Below are 19,579 nucleotides of genomic sequence, written 5' to 3' on the forward strand. Positions count from 1 at the left end.
AACCAAGGGATCAAGCCCAGCCAGCATGGGTTCAGGAAAGGCAGGTCCTGCTTGACCAACCTGATCTCCTTCTATGACAAAGTGACCCGCCTAGTGGATGAGGGAAAGGCTGTGGATGTTGCCTATCTAGACTTCAGTAAAGCCTTTGACACCGTTTCCCACAGCATTCTCCTGGAGAAACTGGCTGCTCATGGCTTGGACAGGTGTACTCTTCGCTGGGTAAAGAACTGGCTGGACGGCCGGGCCCAGAGAGTGGTGGTGAATGGAGTTTACTCCAGTTGGCGGCCGGTCACAAGCGGTGTTCCCCAGGGCTCTGTGTTGGGGCCAGTTCTGTTTAATATGTTTATCAATGATCTGGATGAAGGAATTGAGTGCACCCTCAGTAAGTTTGCAGATGACACTAAGTTGTGTGGGAGTGTTGATCTGCTTGAGGGTAGGCAGGCTCTGCAGAGGGACCTGGACAGGCTGGATCGATGGGCCGAGGTCAATTGTATGAGGTTTAACAAGGCCAAGTGCTGGGTCCTGCACTTGGGCCACAGCAACCCCATGCCACGCTACAGGCTTGGGGAAGAGTGGCTGGAAAGCTGCCCGGCAGAGAAGGACCTGGGGGTGTTGGTTGACAGCCGCCTGAATATGAGCCAGCAGTGTGCCCAGGTGGCCAAGAAAGCCAATGGCATCCTGGCTTGTATCAAAAATAGCGTGGCCAGCAGGACTAGGGAAGTGATCGTGCCCCTGTACTCGGCACTGGTGAGGCCGCACCTCGAATACTGTGTTCAGTTTTGGGCCCCCCACTACAAGAGGGACATTGAGGTGCTGGAGCGTGTCCAGAGAAGGGCAACGAAGCTGGTGAAGGGTCTGGAGCAGAAGTCTTATGAGGAGCGGCTGAGGGAACTGGGGTTGTTTAGCCTGGAGAAAAGGAGGCTGAGGGGAGACCTTCTCGCTCTCTACAACTACCTGACAGGAGGCTGTAGAGAGGTGGGGTTCGGTCTCTTCTCCCAGGTAACAAGTGATAGGACAAGAGGAAATGGCCTCAAGTCGAGCCAGGGGAGGTTTAGACTGGATATTAGGAAATTTCTCTTCACCAAAAGGGTTATCAAGCATTGGAACAGGCTGCCCAGGGAAGTGGTTGAGTTGCCATCCCTGGAGGTATTTAAAGGACGTTTGGATGAGGTGCTTAGGGACATGGTGTAGTGGTGGTCTTGGCAATGTTAGGTTTATGGTTGGACTCGATGATCTTAAAGGTCTTTTCCAACCTATACGATTCTGTGATTCTGTGATTCTGTGATCTGGGCTTTGGGACACTTTATGTATTACAGACATCAGTGAGCATGCATGGCAAAAGTATGCCTATGTGAAGTGCCAGGAGAACTCTACAGAAAAAGCATCAAGTAGGAATCTGGTCAGGACTTCAGACAAATATCCAACCTTTTGAGCACTCTCCAGCATCCCCTGAAGTGGCCATGAACACTGGTGAGTTGATCAGAATTTTAGGACTGTGCTAAGGGGCAAAAAGAGGGCTTGCAACCTCACAAGGAGTGATGCTCAGGAGATATCTTTCATGACAGCAAAATATCTTTTGACACACACCCAAAGGAGGAAGGTAAAGGCTGCGCCCATGGCCACACGTGTGCTAGGGAAGACTGTTTATTAATATGTTACTATTTAGCACCACAGAAATGAGATGCAACACTGTCCTGGGGTGACCAACTGCCATTTTGTGTGAGTCAGTCATTCCACTTGATCAGTGTTGAATACTCCTTGCTCTCGCTCCTATATTTTGTTTTGTTGTGTTTATTCACGCTAGCTGTACATCATAACTAGTTTATCCACCTACGCTTTCTTATCGTTGCTGTGCCCCATTCTCCGTTTGTTTGTTTTACACGCGGTACTTGCATCATTCTTTAATTACAGTAATCTCCTCCAGGCAGGGACTCCATCTTCCTGAATGTTCGTGCAGCACTCTCCAAAACAGGCCATGGGATCATTCTCAGGGTTCCTGGGCACATCTGTAACACCATTCCTAATGGGAGCAATACTACGTTAAGTCCACTGTGACCTAGATACTTCTAAAAGCGCCAACTAATTCAGACCGATCTATGTGCTTCTACATTTAATAAAAGTAAGGGGTATGTTTCTTCTAAGTCTACTTGATCCACTGCTTGCTTTTCTTTGTAACATCTGCTATTGTGCTCTCTTTTAGCAATTTGCATGAGAATTTGTCCACCAGTGTCTCCATTTGTAGCAGACTTAAGTGACTTTTCCATTTTTTTAACGTGTAGCTGACTGCAAAATATTTTTTAAATGTTATGTACATAATAGAAATGTATAGTGCTGTACGACATGATCCATCTTAGACCAAGAGTTAATCTGAGAGCCTGTGGCAAGTGATTCCACAACTTCAGCCACGAACGCCTTATTTCCAACAGCTGTGTGCTGCAGCCTCCATTGTATCAAAGGCAGAGCCCGCTACGGCGCGTGGAGGGTAAGGGAAGTTCTCTGCCAGAGGCTTTCGATAGCAACCTGCCTCCTAACGACTCCCATACTTTGGAGAGGTGGCTGCTGTTTGTCCTAAGGTTTCTGCAGGTCTTGATAGCTTGGATTTTACACTAGCTTCTCTGTCGGCTGTGTTCCAGTAAACTGCTGTGCTGCTTTCCCCCCCGCCCCCATGCACAGCTTTCAGGGCATACTTGGTTTACCAGTCTTGTTAAATGCAAGATCTAGCATGTGTGGAACTAGACGTGATGAAGGCAGCACTGGAGGAGATACATGGTGGAATCTGTGGACATCAAGGCATGAACTACAGGTAAAAAGCAGTGAAGTTTCAGAAAAATGAAAAGTAAGATGAACTCGTGTTGAACTAGAGTACCAAAATATCTTGGACTTCCAGATTGTGTATAGTAAAATAGAAGCAGAAAGTATGCTCTGTCCATGCTACAGGGAAGAGCTGTTGCATTCTTTTAGCAAGGGACCTTTTCTTACAGGTCAAGGGCAATTGATCAGATTATAGCAATATATTTATGACAATGACTGCTGACCCTCCCTTCACCTCTCTAAAATACAAAATTACAACATACCCCTGAGCGTTTTCTTGCTCTCACAAAGCTGGAGCGGCTCCAGAATGGCTCCAAAAAAGCTGTGGCATTCACAAATTCATAGCAGAATTTATGCATATTTCTTTTTGAAGAGGGGAAGGAATTTTAAAGGAATTAAGAAGAAGGGATCAAGAAGCTGAGTCAATTCTGTTGTCTTTCTTAAGGCTTTTTTAAAAATAGTAATTTACTACTTGAGGTCCTGATATGGGAAAACACTGTATTCCCTCCAGTGAAATTACTTTGTTCCGTTGGTTTTGATGCCAGGGAAACACGTGCCCTGCGCTTGCAGGACAGGGCTATGTTCTTGAACTTGGGTTCGTATTTACTCAACACGTGATGTCTCAGAAGTCTGGAATTACCAAACCCTAGGAGAACAGGAAGTAACGGACAGGAAGGCATACTATCTGAATAAACTAATCAATGCCAGAGCTTTTAAATTAACCTTTCATGGCTGCATAATATTTGTGAGTCTCCTGTTCAGAGCCCCCAAATTATCAAAGGATCAGTCAGACGGGGAACTAGAAGACACAGACCTTCAAAGCTGTATCCAGTTTTCTGTTGTTACAGATAACTACAGTCTATAGGGTTTGTTCTAAACTAATCATGCTTAATTTCAGAAATAATTTGGCTTTTTTTCTTCTCACTACTCCTGTTGCATTTCAACATATATACTACTTAATAGTCTGCTTCCCTAAATTAATTACAATGGCTAAAATCATAAAAACAAAGAAATTGGTTGCTGCCTTTTCTCACATTTATGTGCCTTTGTTCCTTCCGTGCTCAGCAAAAGACAAATCTGGTTTACTCCCTCCTTCTGGAGAGTTTCTGAGGTATTTGTAGCATCTGAGTGCTCTCACATACTGACAGAGCACTCCGAAGAACAGCTTCACAGGAGAGCAGAACATTTTTAACTTGCAGAAGCTTTTCTCCAAATAACTTGGCAAGACTTTAAGAGAACTTTTCTTGCACGTATATTTTATAAATTCCTCCACAATAAACTGCAGGCCAGAACTGGTTAACAATACTCCCCTCTGGTGCATTTTTGGGTGAAACCTATCAGAGTTTATGGTGTGGATAAGGTGTGACCTTAAAATGCTGTTGACTCTGAGACTGAAATGTGCATTTAGATGAGTTGCTTGGATCTCATGCTGAATCAAGCATCCTCTAGGCGTGATTCCACCCTAGATTCAGACAAAAAGGGATTCTTAGTCATTAGCACTAAGGAAAGCAGCAACAGTGCCCTGCTGAAGGGCGTGGTGTGATCCTTTTCTTCCAAAGTGCCAGCAACAATTTCTGAGATTGATCTGAAAATCTGAAGAGTTCTGGGCAAGTACAGACAGATTTCAAGCTTCCCTTGTGCAACAGAGGAGCAGGAAAACACAGCCAGCATGTCCCCTGACCAGCAAGAGAGCCTTCTCGTGTACGACAGCCCTGAGTTGTACGAAGGTGAGGCTTCTGATAAAGAAGCTGCTTGAGGAACCTCATACGCTCTGAAGGCAGTTCTGAGTGGTCGAGTAACTCAGCAGAGAAGGGTTTTGCCCAGTACTACTACATGAGCTATGTAGTTGTATAAAATGTTATTCACTGGGGTATGTCTGGGAGATGTACAAGCCAGAGTTGTGTCTGTAAAGGGCAGCCATCACACAGTGCATCCATGCTGCAACTATCACTCATTCGGTCCAGGTCACACGTGTGCAGGTGGTGCCTCTCCGGCAGACTTGCACTGACTGTTACGGTCTTGAAAGATTTTATCATTATTTCCACGTAATACCATTTATGTGGAAGTGTTCAGAATATGAGCAATCACTCAAATTGGTCAAATCGCTCTGGTAAGAGAATGATTTTCTCTGGAGAATGGTTTCATCCTGTGTGGAATGTAGTCATTTTCAAAACACTCTTCACATCACCTGTCTGGGAAGCTAGAAATGAACAAACACGTAGCTTTGCGATGGAACCAATCATTGTTTAATGTAGCAAAATAACATTGCTAATGTAAATTGTAAGGTTATTTTGGTTTTGGAATTTTAAAAATTACAGTTGAAGGGTAGAAATTCTTCCCCTATTCCTATTTCTTTCTTTTTAAACTTCCTATTACTCCTTTTTTCCACTGAAAAAGGTGTGTGCTTGTTGAGAGAGGTAGGGAGCAGGTAAGATTAAGGGACGAAAGTGTGAGAAACCCTACTTTTCACAGCGTATGTCTCCCATCTCAGAAAAAAGTATTGGAAGTTTTGGGGTTTTTCTTTACTATCAAACGCCTTTAATCTTACCTTACTTTTTCTAGTAGAGTGGTGAGATGGAGAGAGAAAATGGGGAAGAAGGCTAGGGAAGGAAAGATAGAAGTAAAAATTCAGGGAATAAAATTTTATCTTCTTTCCAAAGGCTGAAAATATTCCATGAAAACAAAAATAAGGTGAGTTCTGCTGAGAACAAAAGAAACCCTGAGAAAACCTGGAGTACTTAAATCAAAACATTGCAGGTTCTTTTTCTTTTGCAGTTTTTGGAGGAGAAATCTAGGTTGACCGACTGACTGTCTATCACTTCAAGGAAAGGGTCAGAGCTGACATAACTCCCTCTACCCCAGCCAGTCCTGGGGAAACAGCAGTTGAGCTCCAGTGGCACAACTCTAGGCACTGCTGTTTTGGAAAGGGCCAAGGCCACCCATCTGATCCTATGAGCAGCCTGGAAGTTGTGGGAAGTGCTGCCCCTAGGTGGGGCGCGCCCTGGGAAGGCCAAGGTTTTACTCTTTCCTCCCACCTCTGCTCGGCGTGAAGCAATGACCCAGATCGGTAAGAAGATGCGCTACTCCTCATTCTAGCAGGCATATCCTTTTGTTACCTGCTGCTGGGCCACATGCCAGCAGAACAGAAGGGCTGCTAAGAGCTAAGTGAGAGGGAACTGTGCGTTTTCTTCCCCATGGCAACTTGTTTATCAGTCATTGTTTCGGCTCATTTCACTCTAACCCTGCTATTTGAAGAGATCAGCAGTTCCTTGCAAATGGTTGAGATGGATGCCAGTATTAACGGGAGCTCAGTCTTTCTATTTAGAGTTTTGCTGCAAGCTAAAGTGTGGTGAAATGGCAATTGTAATCTTTTTTTCTTCTTCTTTTCTAATAAACCTACAAATAAAAGAGAACATGGAGATGCTGAGGAGCAGTGGCCTGAGGAAATTTTGCTAGACCCAGAAGATAGCCAGAAAGCAGCAAACCACTGATGCCAGATGATACAGGACCAGAACTTTTAGCTGCGTTTTACAGAGAGCTGAGTAATCTTATGGCCCTAAAACCTTTTGTAGCTATGCTTATTAAGCTATGATGATGGAGATGGTAATAAAATTCTGTGCTTCAGGGAATCTGTTCTGGGGCTGAGAGGAACCTGGTCTTGCCCACCCAACTGTGTACAGCGAGACGCCTTCTGAGGGCTTTTATTTTACTTCTCGAGCATTGACCCCAGCTAGGAGGTAGGATATGCAATTGCACAGGTGGGAGGCCTGAACCCTGGTGTGAACTTTCCATGGCATCAGCCAATCTGGGGAACAAACTGTAGGTATAGAGTAGGAAGCCCTAGCAGTGGTAGAAATGTGGTGGAGATCAAGGGAGTGGAGCATGGGAAAGGCAAAGCAGGCAGATAGAAAGACAATGTGGGATAGATTGAGTTGCAGAACAGCAAATAGTTTAGAGAAGGATTGGCAAAGCTTTAGGGATAATAGTCCTGGGCAAAGCTTTAGATAATTACTTTGAATGTAATAGTTTTATTTTCTCCTCTTGTCTAATATTTCTTCTGGCTGGACAACGAGGTGCAGCTTTTATTAAACCCCAGGAGCGGTTCCAGCTCTTACCTTGTTACAGGGAAGAAAGTGGCGGAGGTCAGCAGCTGGATGTGTTTGGGCCTGGAAAGAAAGAACAAGCACAGCACTGCAGGTCAAGGATCTCTTCATCGAGATGGGTTTCAGGAAGGGCTTGTACCAGCCCCTCGGGGGAAGGGGGAGGCGGGGAGTTCTGGGGGGAGGGCAGCCTATGGGGGGACCTCAGCAGCGACTGGAGCTCGGCCGCGCTCTGTTGTGTTTTCCTTCTGCGTCAATCTTGCTCTCCCTGTCCCTTCCTTTGAGGGGCCTCCCACTTACGCCGTTCAGGTACGGAAGGCTGCTCAGACTCAAGGGTGGGCACCTTTCCCAAGTGTCCCCACACACCCGTGACACCGTGCAGCCGCGCGCGCCCTGCACCACCCTCCCCCCACCCACACGTGCTCCTCTCCCTCCACCGCCCTCCCGCCCCCCCCCCTCATTGGCCGGCCTTGCCGCAGGAGGCGGCCGCGCCCAATCAGAGGGCAAGGCGCGGTCCCGCCTCCCGCACGCCGGCCAATGGTCTTTAAGAGCAGCGCGGCGGGCCGGTGGCTAGAGGTGCCTTTGGGGGTGGCGGCGGTGGCGGCGGGAGGTGACCCGGGAGGTGACCGGGGAGGCGACCCGGGACGGGAGCGCGCCCGGCCCGGCCCGGTCTCCGCCCGGCATGGTGAGGAGGCCGCGGGGGGGCCGGCCGGCGCGGCGCTCCGCCCGGGCTGGCAGCGGCGGCGGGTGCTGCTGGGCGCTGCCCACGGGGCTGCTGTGCGCCTATGGCTTCTTCTGCAACGTGCGGCCCTCCGAGCCCTTCCTCACCCGGTACCTGCTGGGGCCGCACAAAAACCTCTCCGAGACCCAGGTACTGCATGCCGGGGCCCCTCACACCCCTGCCTGGGTGTCTGTATTTGTGTTCTCCTTGCCGTATGCAGGTGCTGGGGGTTACCACGGTCTTTCCCCCCCCCTTCCCCCCCCCCCAGGTGTTCAATGAGATTTACCCGGTGTGGACGTACTCCTACCTGGCACTGCTGTTCCCGGTGTTCCTGGCCACAGACTACTTGCGGTACAAGCCCGTGGTCCTGCTGCAAGGCCTGAGCCTCATCGTCACCTGGTTCATGCTGCTGTATGCCCAGGGGCTGCGGGCCGTCCAGTTCCTCGAGTTCTTCTATGGGATGGGGACCGCCACCGACATTGCCTATTACTCCTACATCTACAGCGTCGTCGATGTCAACTTGTACCAGAAGGTCACCAGCTACTGCCGGAGTGCCACCCTGGTGGGCTACACGGTGGGCTCTGTGTCTGGGCAGGTCCTTGTGTCGGTGGCAGGATGGTCCCTCTTCAGCTTGAACGTTATCTCCTTAACCAGCATATCCATTGCCTTTGGTACAGCGTGGTTCCTGCCAATGCCACAAAAAAGCCTTTTCTTTCACCATGTCTCAAATCAGCAGCTCAGTTGGGAAATGAAGGTCATGGACTGTAAAAATGGATCGGCTGTCCAAGATCATCCCAACGTGCAGAGGGCACCTGGCTGGGAGGATGAGACAAAAGTTCCCTTAAATGGGGAGGGTCAATCAGCAGAGAAGGAGGTGAGTTGTGCCCTGGGTTTGCGTAAGTAGAAGATACAATACTGATGTGGTTGTTATGCATGCATATGTGTATGTGCATATATGTACACAGCAGTAGAGATGTGATATCCAACAGTGGAATCCCTTTGCTTATCCTAATTCCTTATTTATGGTACAGGAAAATTTATTCTTGGCTTCCTCTTGCTGATTGAGCGTGGTAGGCTGCTCCTTAGTTTTTCTGAAGTTGTTCTGCATGTCTCATAAGGCTGTGATTAGAATTCTCAATTTGGGCATCAAATTGCTGTTAAACGGTACAAAACAAGGGACGTCTTTGGGGCACTAAAAATTGTGTATATGTCCAAATTCTGTGTGTGCTTCTGGATGTACCCTGTGACTTGCAGAAAAGAGACAATTCCTCCTGCACTCATTATTTGAAAACACTTGTTACTTCAACTGTTGTGCAAGTTGTGCAGTAATAAGTGGTGTCATAATTGGGTTTTATCTTATGATCCTGAAAGGAAATTGCAGTAGTCCTTGAGGGCACTTACAGGCTGACATTGATTAGTTATAGATGGACAGAATATAAATAAATCGCAGGAAACACAAAACACCTTTGCATAATAACAGCTTAATGCAGCCTGCAAGAGCACCAAGGTAGTGCCCCAACTTGGGGCTTTTGTGGGCTACCTAACCTCTGACAAAGTCACTTGTATGGAAACAAGCGTGCAGGCACCCTTGTTTGGTGGCGGGACGTGTTGGGTCCCACGAGGTGATGAGCAGGCAGCCTCTGCTTTTGAGGCCTGATGTGTGTGTGTGCAGTTGCCTGCTGTGCAGGTCTCTGCCACGCCGCTCCAGGTAATGCACACGTACGGACAGCCTGTTGTGGCAGGGGGGTTCAGGGCTCTGGGGAGATGTCAGCCTTGCTCTGTGGTCACGAGGAGGTTGTGCTTGTTCTGAGAACAAGCCAGAAGGTAAGCGTGGCTGTTGCTTTAGTCAGCTGATGGGTATTTCACTTAGCAAGTAAGCCCTGGCTAGCTGGGTCGGGGGACGCAGCATCCGGGGTCACTTTCAGCTTTTTCCAGCTACAGCTGGGAATTAAAGGTATTAACATTCCAGGGACCTAATCCTGCCCTATCCAGCACAGTCTTGTGTGAGCAAAAGCATTTTTAACTATGTTATACTTGCATGGTGAAGGCTATTTAAGACAAATTCTGTGCCAATAATGACTAAGGCATTAATACCACTTATCCATCCCTTTTGTTTATCTTACTCCCATCCTGTGAGAGGAATGGTGGTTCCAAACTAATGGTGAATATTTTAAAAAAGGAGCAAGTACACTTGCATAACTATCCAGAGTTTAGTTACACCAGGTGCTAAAAGCTGAGAAGCATTGGTGTGTGATGATAGTCCTTCTTATTAAGGTAACAGCAACCATATTTCACGAACATAAATGAATGGCTGTAGGAATAATTGTACTGAAGAAGCATCACCAGGCAGTGGGAGGGTGGATGGGCCTTTCCAGCTTATCAGGCATGTGCTTGGGCTGAATGTGCCAAATCAGGGGGTTTTTTTGTATGTGACAGTTCCCTTCCCTGGTTTTCCTGCGCCTAAACTTGAGCTTCATGTGAAACCTTCTGTGTGGGAGTTACGTTGCTAAAGTTGCATTGCTGCAAGCTGACCTCTTCCCAAGTTGTTCTGTTGGGCTTTGGAATAATGGTGTCCACACCCAGAGCAAGCATTTTGCCATTGGCAAAGCAGCAGCGGGACTGTGTAGTGTTTAATAAAGATGCTCGGAAATCAGTGACACTTCAAGGGGTGGGGGGAAAAAGGGAGTTCAGGACAAAGTCAGGCTATGGTCTTTGGGGTTTTTTGTAGAAACATCTTAAAATTAGTTCTATTGCTCCTGGAGAATAGCCTTTCCCAGACACACACTGCATGATTCCCCCAGGGAAAGGGCATACTGCCAAGAGCCCGAAGTTGCTGCTGCTGACTGGAAACCACTCTGAAACTGGATGTGCGATGGCACAATGTGCAACACCTCAGTCTTGTGACAGTGCTGTATGTTTCCCTGCAGGGAATCCAAGTTCGCAGGGGCTAGAGGTGCTGGGTGGGCCTCGGGGGCTCTGCCCAGTCTCACATGAAGTAACTGCTGCTCTGACTTACACAAGAAGGGTCTCACCTGTCTACAAAGACTCTGTATGTGCATGCAGCAAACTTAATCAATAGCTCTGACTACAAAGTAAAGACATACTTGTTTCCTCTGCTGCTGTTGGCATAAAGTGGTTAGGAACAGGGCTGTAACAGACTGTGTGTAAAAAGCAATTTTTGTTTGTCATCATCCCCTGTTGCTAGAACTGATCTATTTTCATTTTTTTTTTCAAGCCACTTCATGGGTCTGTCCTCTTTCATGCTCTTTCTAGGAAGATTTGGAGGGGAAAGCTTCATTTTTATCTCATGCCATTTATCAGAGCACTTGCATATACAGGAGCTGCTATTTGTGATAGCAGTGCCTGGTGGAAGTAGTTTTGGTTTGTCTTCAGATCCCCAGGCAACATCTCTTAACCTTCTCAGAGCCTTGGTGAACATTAACAGGTGTAGAGAGCAGCATAGTGAGATTGCTTCTTTGAATATTTATAATCCCTGAATGCTACTACTAAAGAAAATCAAATTATTTGTGTGGAAATATACTCATCTGGTGGCTTTTGTGTTCCCTGCGCTACCAAATTTGGTTGAATTTGGATCAGGACTTAAAAGTGTCAGTGATGCTTTTGCTTTTATGATCTCTGATCCTGTCTCGTCAAAGTGGATATCGTGTCGCGTTCTCCTGTGTCTCTTCTCTCTGGTACCCTTCAGTTGCTCACGTAGTACTTCTAACATTTAGCAGTTATTGTTCTGTGCTTCAGAGAGACAGAGATCGAGAGGGTGCCTGGGACTGTGCCTTTCCTCTGCACCTGAGGGGACGGCCCTGGTTAGGGCAGAGACCAGCTGCTGGGACTGTGGCATGGGGAAGCTTTTTATTCATCACTCTGTGGAGATTTGTGTGCAAGAGTGGTACTGCCACTCGCCAGTGATCAGACCACTTGAAAGGGGCAATTTTGTGGAGCAGTATGAATATTTGTAAACAGAGACTAACATTTCTCTCTCCTTCCTTCTCCAGTCTATGCAGGAGCAGAAAGTAGACATTGTAAAGGTGCTCAAAGATCTCTGGCAGGACTTCCTGCAGTGCTACTCGTCCCAGACCATGCTCTGCTGGTCTGTGTGGTGGGCACTGTCCACCTGTGGCTATTTCCAGGTCATCAACTATGCTCAGGGCCTGTGGGAGATGGTGCTGCCTTCTCACAGCATGGAGATCTACAATGGTGCCGTGGAGGCGGCCTCGACGCTGCTAGGTAAGCTGCTAGTGTAGCTCCTGCTCTGCTGTGAGAAATGCCTTTTGTCCCTCAAGGTCACCAGAGCACGGTTTGGAAGTGTCTTGTGTTTCCCCCACATGCATGCACGAGAGGCAACCTTGGCCTTCAGGGTGAGTCTTCAGTGATGTGCACAGGCATGGTACTCAGTCTTGAGTTTGTTGCTGCATGCAGCCCTGATTCTTGTAATCCAGTGCATAGGTGTTTAAAGGAGCCTCCCAAGTCAATCTTCGTTCTGAAATGTCTGGCAGAAGGCTCAAGGCATGTGGCTGACTGTGTGTCACTATGTGACTGTGTGTCACTGTGTCACATGGTGACTGGCTGTCACTATGGCAGTGGGGTTATGCTTGTTTTAACTGCTTATAGTCAAGCTAAGGGTCCTATGGGTTTATTGCTGCTTGTTTCTCCGGCAGTGTAGGGAACATAGGAAGGTTTCCTGTACAGACTCAGCATGCAGCGAGCCACATTTAGTCATTTCAGCACTGTTAAGCAGAAAAGCTATTAAGATGAAAGAAGTTGCTTGACTTGAAAGGGCCACATAGGTCAGTCAACACAAACATTTGTTTATTAAGTTGTTTAATAGTGTTCATTTACCAGAACTAGGACAATACCTTTTAGCTAACATACCCTTGCAGAGGCTTTCTAGGTGTTGCTGCAGTATGTTCCTTTTCTTTGATGGAGTCATCATTCCACCATCTGCTGTGGACATCACCTACTTGGAGCAAAAGAAACCAAGGTACACAAACAAGGAAGGCTTAGTGCTTTCTTGGGCATGCTCAGCCCCCGCTTGGAGTTCAGTGGGAAGCCATGGCTGTGTTATAGTTCTAAAAGCTGGTCTACCACCCATTGTTAGTTGGGTTTGAAACTGTTGGCAACTTGATTCTGAAGGCTTTGGCTATTAAACTGTCTTTGGTGTGTTAGACCTGCACTTTAATAGTATGCAGTCATACACTGTTCCGCCACTCTAGCACGATGCTGTGGCTCTTTCTTGATTGGTTTGGCTTCCTCTACCATCCTGCCTTGGTCCCAGGAAGGAGAAGAATCGGTATCAAGGGAAAGAAGACCCATACTGTGGGTATGGGTCGTCTTTACTGTGGCCCAATGTGGGCAGATTTAAAAAAAAGAAAGAAAAAAAAAAAAGGAAAAAGGAAAAAAAAAAGAGTAGGAGTATTCTTCAAACCTTATTATGAATATCTTTGCTATCAAGGTCCTTTTTTTAAAGGCTTGTGAACAATGGACCTATTGGAAGAAAAGGTGGTTGGCACTAAACTGATGGAAAACTGAAGGTTTTAGTTTCCCACTTTGATTTTTTTTCCTCTAGTATCACTTTTATAAATGGTTGAATGATTTTGAGTGATGTTTTCTGAAAGCAAATTAGCCTCTTTCCCTGAACAAAAACCGCTTCTGGTTGACACAGATTCGTTGCTTGGAACAAGTGAAGCTTAGCAAAATAATAATCTCAACTAAAAGCTTGACATGTATAACAAGACTGGAAGGGACCTGTTAAGGATGAGCATCCAGTGACCTGACTTCCTAGGCACTAGTGCAAATGCTGTAACTTCTTCTGATTTCCAGTTTGAATTTATTAATGAGCAGGTTTTTTATCCCTGACTTCATGCCAAGGCTGTATTTTGGCACAAAATTGTCTCATTCTGGCCTATCTATAGATACCTGTTCTTTGCTCTGGGCCAAAGATGCCAAGCTTTTCTAGTTGTTCTGTGGTGAACTTAAGCTCTTTGTTCACTTTGTCATCTTACTAGCTCCTCTCTGTACAAAACCTGGTTTGAGTTGCGTTCTTTTTGAAGACGGATGACCAGAGCCATACTCAGCTTTATTCAGTGAGGCCTCAGAGTTGTAGAAGAACAGTAACACTCTTCGCTTTTCTCCCTTTACTAGAAATACCTTTCCTGGTGCATCTCAGATCTGATTTGCCATCTTCATGGCTCTTAGTCATTCTGTGCTCAGTTATGAGCAATGTTTGGCAACCTTCACATAAGGTGCTGTTGCCATCCCTGCCTGTACCTGTGCTGCCCTGCCAGAAGGGTTTGAGTAGGGTGTGGTGACTCATGTGGCTGTCAGTTTCCTGTCCCTGGCAAGATAAATAGTATTCCTTCTAGTGAGGTCAACTGACTGTTAAGCTGCATCCCTGCACCTTCTTGGGAATGTGGCAATCCTTTGTCAGGTTGGATGTGAAACCACTGAATCAGTTGTAGGTGTCTAATTGCAGGACACAGGTTGTATATCTTGTCATAATTAGGTGTCAGGCTGCAATAACCTTGAGACATAGGGGGAATACAACTTTCATGAGTTGCCAGGAGATCTCAGAGTGATGTCTGTTCCCAAATTTCAGAATTGCTGAGATAGTAGAAAGAAGGCTCTAGGACTTAGCTTCTTTTTGCATCCTAGGGTTTTACGGCTGGGGGAGCCAGACTTTCAAAGAGCAAAATGTCAGTCAGGTGGTGTCACAGCAGGCACTGGAAAGAAGAGTTTAGTGGGGGGAAATAAACTCCTTTTGCTTGGCATAGCTACCTTCTTCACTAGTCTGCAAGATTGATGTAAGCTCTGACAGGGTTGCAGGCTTGTACACACTGATGGTATGTAAGGAGTCTTCGTGTGCTTGAAGGATTTCTAAGATAGCAGGCCAGCTGAGGGCTACAAAGAGCTTGGATGCTGCACTGTAGCACTTCTGTACAGTGGTCAAATGCTGAATACAGTCCTGTTTTTCAGAGATCTCCAGTAAACCTCCCTTTGTCAGTATGCCGTTTGTCTAGTTTGCTGTGTACAGCAGCATCGTTATGCTGTTTGTTGCTATTTGACTTGTTTGCAGAACAAGGCCTACTGCAAATGGGAATTTTCTTGTAATATGTATTTGGGCTTCTCAGTAGTTACAACTGTGATAGTACATGAAACACCTTTTCTGCTTGTTGACTTGCATGAAATATCATGTGCTTTCCATCTTGTGATCTGTCTTCTCTCCCTGTCCCCCCCTCGTAAAATCCAGCAGGACTTACAAGACTGTTCTGGCTGTAAAGGATTGTTCTTGCACAATCAACAACGCATGACTGTAGTTTGTGATTAGGTTGGGTGCCAGGAGACATGGATTTGGATGCCTGCTCTTACTTACTCTTACAGCCCAGCATGAAGATGACAGTAAATGTAGGTTTTTCTGCCTCCTGGGAGAGAGCTCTAACAGCTGTGTGTATCAAAGTGGGTAGTATCATCCTCCCTCCTAACCCCCTAAAGCACCACAAAATAATTAGCTGAGTGCTTTTGAGAACCAGGGTTTGCATTTCTCTGTAGCCCAATTGACAACACTGCTATGGTCAGGCGCAGAGGACTGAGTGGCAGTGGTCTGAGTCCTGGGGCTGTTGTGCTTCTGAAGCCAGGGAGGAGACTTCAGAGGCAGTCAGCATTGACCTATGTGTTTTGGTTTTTTTTTTTTCTGTTCCTGTAAAAGTGAATGGGAGTTTACAGCAAGTTTCCAGGTGAGAGAGAGAGGTCAGGAAGGAGAGCTGCTAAGGTGTGCACATTAGTGTCCTCCACTTCAATCATGTTTTGGCTATTAGGGGCTGTATAGCTTCTAATACGCAGTCTACAAATTGCTCCAATTGTAATAACTAACAGTTATGCTTTCCTTCCCCTCACAGGAGCTGTTGCAGTGTTTGTTGTGGGTCACATAAAAACATCCTGGGCAACGTGGGGTGAGGTGGCACTTGCCCTGTTCTCCTTTCTTATTGCTGCTACTGTATATATCATGGACACTGTTCGTAACATCTGGGTGTGCTATGCATCATATGTTGTCTTCAGAATTATCTACATGCTGCTAATCACAATAGCAACGTGAGTATCTTTTTAATGTAAATTGCTCTCAAGGTTACAGCTGGTGTGAAAGCTGGCATATTTTCCATGTAACCTAGGGTCTTGCCTACCAGGAATTTGGAAATCCGTTGCAAGGGTTTGTGTTGTGATTTAAATTGGAAACTGTGGCACAGAGATATATTTCACTGGCAGCCTGCCCAGGCTCAAAAGCCTTATGACACTAAAGTGACTATTTCTAAATACTAGGTAGTGCTGCTTGCCAGGGGAATGCTTTTCATAAACATGGCTGGAGTGAAGTGTTAACAGATGAGGAGAGTACAATGCTTTGCCTGTGTTGAAGTGTCAATTTTCCCTAACCTGTAAGGAGGAAAGCTTCTTCAATGTTATTTGTCACTCTGAGGAGGAAAACACAGCTGTGGTTGAACTACATATACATAACTGCTATAATACAGCTCAAGCACAATATGAGGGGAGATGCTGAAACTGGTAACTGCAAAAAGAGTTCTGGTCAGAAGGATGAGGGAAGTTATGGGCCACACTGCAGGAGGCTGACGCTTTGAGATTGCCAACAGCTCTCTGGAATCAGAGGGCACTGTATCTTCTCTGTGTGACAAGGCCCTTTAGCTGCATCGGACAGGAGTGCTGTTTCAGTAAGACTGAAACCCACAGAGCTCCAAAAGGTGTTTCTAGGCTTTTAGATGTCTCTGTGGGTCTCTTCTAGCCTCTATGCTAGTCTGTCATGATCCTATTTAGAGAAGTACACTGTCAGTGTGAGGTAATTTAGCTGTGGAAAGTACTAGACCAGTCTATGTAACTCTTCAGGTTGTACAGTCGTCTTGTCCAGAGATGTTCCTTCTATTCTTGCATTTCCCTGCTTTTTCCCTGTCCTTATGTTTCTGGACATCCCTTTCTTTCCAGGTTCCAGATCGCTACAAATCTCAGTGTGGAGCGGTACGCCCTGGTGTTTGGGGTCAATACTTTCATTGCCTTAGCACTTCAGACTCTGCTCACTGTGATTGTTGTGGATGCCAGTGGGCTTGGGTTGGACATCTTCACCCAGGTATGATAGGCTCTCTTAGCTTTACTGATGGGTGGGAAGAAGGTAAACCAGGCTGTAAAGCTTCTCAGCCACCTGTTTCTGAATCAAAGGTTTGCTGACGGGGAAATAATCACTGATTCTGGATATTTTAGAAGAGGAAGGGAGCTCATGTATTAACCTTCTTACAAATTTGGTAACTGCTTGGTTCAACCACTTGTGGTTTTTTGTTTGTTTTTTTTTTTTTTTTCTTTCTCTTCTCTGCAGTTCATGATTTATGCCTCTTACTTTGCGGCCATCTCGCTGGTGTTCTTGGGCAGTGGCATATACAGTATTATGAGAGCTTACAGAGGACAAGAGCAGGTACAAAGCAGATCTCCTGAAAGCCAGTAGTGCACCAAGTGAAGATTCTCGGTGGCTACCTATGAAGATATAGGTCTGTGGTTTTTTAATCTCTGCCTTTTCTTCCCAAGGCAGTCACCTTAACGGTATTTGATCCATATTTATACTATATTAGTAGCACATTTTAGAAGGTAATGTATTAGCTCTTACATAAGTAAGAACAAATATCTTCTTTCTAAAATGCCTTTTGTTCTTCTGTTGCATATATGGGATGTGCAGCAAAGAACAGTAAGTTTTCTTAAAGAATGAAAGCCTTGGGAGGTTTTAGTCTAAGGCTGTGTATCTGGAGGCTGCCCTTGAAAAGGCAGCTTCGTGATTGTCTAGTCAACTGCTACTCTCTGTCATTGAGGTGCTGCTGCAGGGCAGAAGTGAGGGCATACTAATAGACCTCTCTGTGGAGAGCCCCAGGCCTGGGACAGGAGGTGGCCTTAGGCCTGTGCTCTGCAGTGTGGCTCTCCTGTGCCTGCCCTATGATGCTGGATGCTCTGTTTTGAGGACTAGTACACTTACGTTTCCGCATATGCGCATGCTTTCTTGAGTTGCTTGTACTGTTTCTGCTGTTCCTCTCTGTCACCCCTGCTGCCAGAGTTTTACCATAGCTGATCATGGTGCTTTCCCAAAAACTTAACTGTGTCTTGGGGGCAACTTGTGACACTGGTGACTGGCTATCAGTAGCGCTACTTGTGCTGTGAAGGCCTGTGCCCAAGAGACTGTAAAGCTAGAGGGGAAGCTTAGAGTTTAAGTAGACAAAATGCTAATTCGAGGGACCCTCGGACATCCTTGCCTTTGCCCTTTAGGACTGCAAATTCCTCTGATTACAGGAGTCGCTGCCTCACAACCCTGGGGGCTGGGATATTTCAATGGGATGGTAGATGTTAGTATAGCACTGAGAAGGAAGGTGACTTGGAGGATTTTAAGCTATTCTTTGTGACCTTGGAGAATCGTGACTCTAGTGACTAAATAGAGACCTTCAGTTATGGTCATTAGCAGGATGACTGCCTGAGGCTTTAAAAAATGCTCATTTCTAGTCTGTCAGTTTTCCCCCTTATTTTAAAATGCCTTTATGCTTCTGGTGGGTTTCTGTCCACTACCTCTTCTTTCCACCTAAGCAGGACAATGAATGTTTGGAGTGGGCAGTTCTTTTATTTTATTTTGTCCAGTCTAATCAATCTGGGATTTGCCTTATACCTGGTTTTTAAAAATAACTTATTTTTTCCAAATTGCTTCAGCATTGGGAAGGAGTTCCAGAGTTGTCCTGGGTTTGGGCACCTGGATACTCGGGCACCATGACCAGTACAGCAACAGATATCCATAGGATACTGTGGAAATGGCCTATGGACTGTCCCTGTTGCTGTGCAGGTTGTGGTGAGTTTAAGTGTACAGGAGAACTGGCAAGGGAGAAGATGCAATGCAGCATGCTTCCCTCCGTGCCTTTTCTCTGTGTGCTGGTTAGAGCTTCTTCCAGTCAGAGTCTGAAGAAGCAGCTTTGGTTCATTGCTTGATTTCAGTGCCATGGAGACTTCGCAGCATCGGGGTTGGGAAGGCTTCTGTCCCCTGGCTGGGGCAGGTATGGCCTTTCTCATCACTTCTGTGAGCCTCAGCCTTTACCACGCAAGGTGAATGATGAATGTGTTTGGGATGTGCTGCCTAGGGTCTGGGGAGCCCTTCCAGGCTGGCTGCTCAGAGGAACCCTCTCCCCAAAGCTTCTCTGTGTTTGCAGCCTGCCTCCTAAAACATCCCCCTAAATATAGGGGCTCAGCTGTACTGGCATTTACACATGTAAACTCAACTGCCTTATGCTGAAATAGAAACTTGAAGCCACCCATGTATATATTCCTTTCTTTACTATTTTTTGTTTTTAAAAAAATAAAATCTTGAAGCCATGAAATGCTAGCTGACGAGCTGTCCTGGGAAGGGAATAGTAAGTGCACATCCTGCATATCCTGTCCTTTGGGTTCCTTGGTCTGACAGCAGTTGCAGCAAGGCATGAGGGGTGGGTGTATAGCACTTGCGGCAAGTGACCGAAAGAAGCAGCTCAATTTGAATCACATTTTTCATACAGAGAACAAATGTTTGATGGGGAACAACCCAGTTATTTAAAGGCAAGTCAAAAATTAACTAATGAATTACAGCAATAACAATGATTTTTTTCAACCAAAGTAATGAAACTGGCAACTGCAATAGAGGAATGCTACACTGTGTACATCTTCAGGCCTGTTAATGTATGGAAGCCATACCTGGATGTTGTTCAGGTTCCTGTGCTGTGCTGTTGCTGTGGTGATTAGGTGACTATAGAGCCTGACTGGAACTGTACACAGAGTTACTGATGCCTATGAAATTCTGTAAACATGCTGACATTGTTGGATTCTAATTGAATAGCTATTTTTGTTAAATAAAAATACTCCAAGATATCCTGTGTGGCCAGTGTTT

The 19,579-nt window shown here is 46.1% G+C and overlaps 1 protein-coding gene across 1 annotated transcript; it reads left to right on the forward strand.

The window, feature by feature from the left end:
• Positions 1-7,573: 7,573 nt before the first annotated feature.
• SLC19A2 (solute carrier family 19 member 2) lies at positions 7,574-19,552 on the forward strand. Its single transcript, XM_075513265.1, has 6 exons — positions 7,574-7,782; positions 7,901-8,506; positions 11,643-11,874; positions 15,540-15,732; positions 16,630-16,771; positions 17,015-19,552. The coding sequence occupies exons 1-6, from the start codon at positions 7,594-7,596 to the stop codon at positions 17,138-17,140; spliced, it is 1,488 nt and encodes a 495-aa protein (XP_075369380.1). The 5' UTR covers positions 7,574-7,593; the 3' UTR covers positions 17,141-19,552.
• Positions 19,553-19,579: the final 27 nt, after the last annotated feature.

This window comes from Mycteria americana, chromosome 1 (genome assembly GCF_035582795.1).
Source record: "Mycteria americana isolate JAX WOST 10 ecotype Jacksonville Zoo and Gardens chromosome 1, USCA_MyAme_1.0, whole genome shotgun sequence".
In the NCBI taxonomy this organism is placed as follows: Eukaryota; Metazoa; Chordata; class Aves; order Ciconiiformes; family Ciconiidae; genus Mycteria; species Mycteria americana.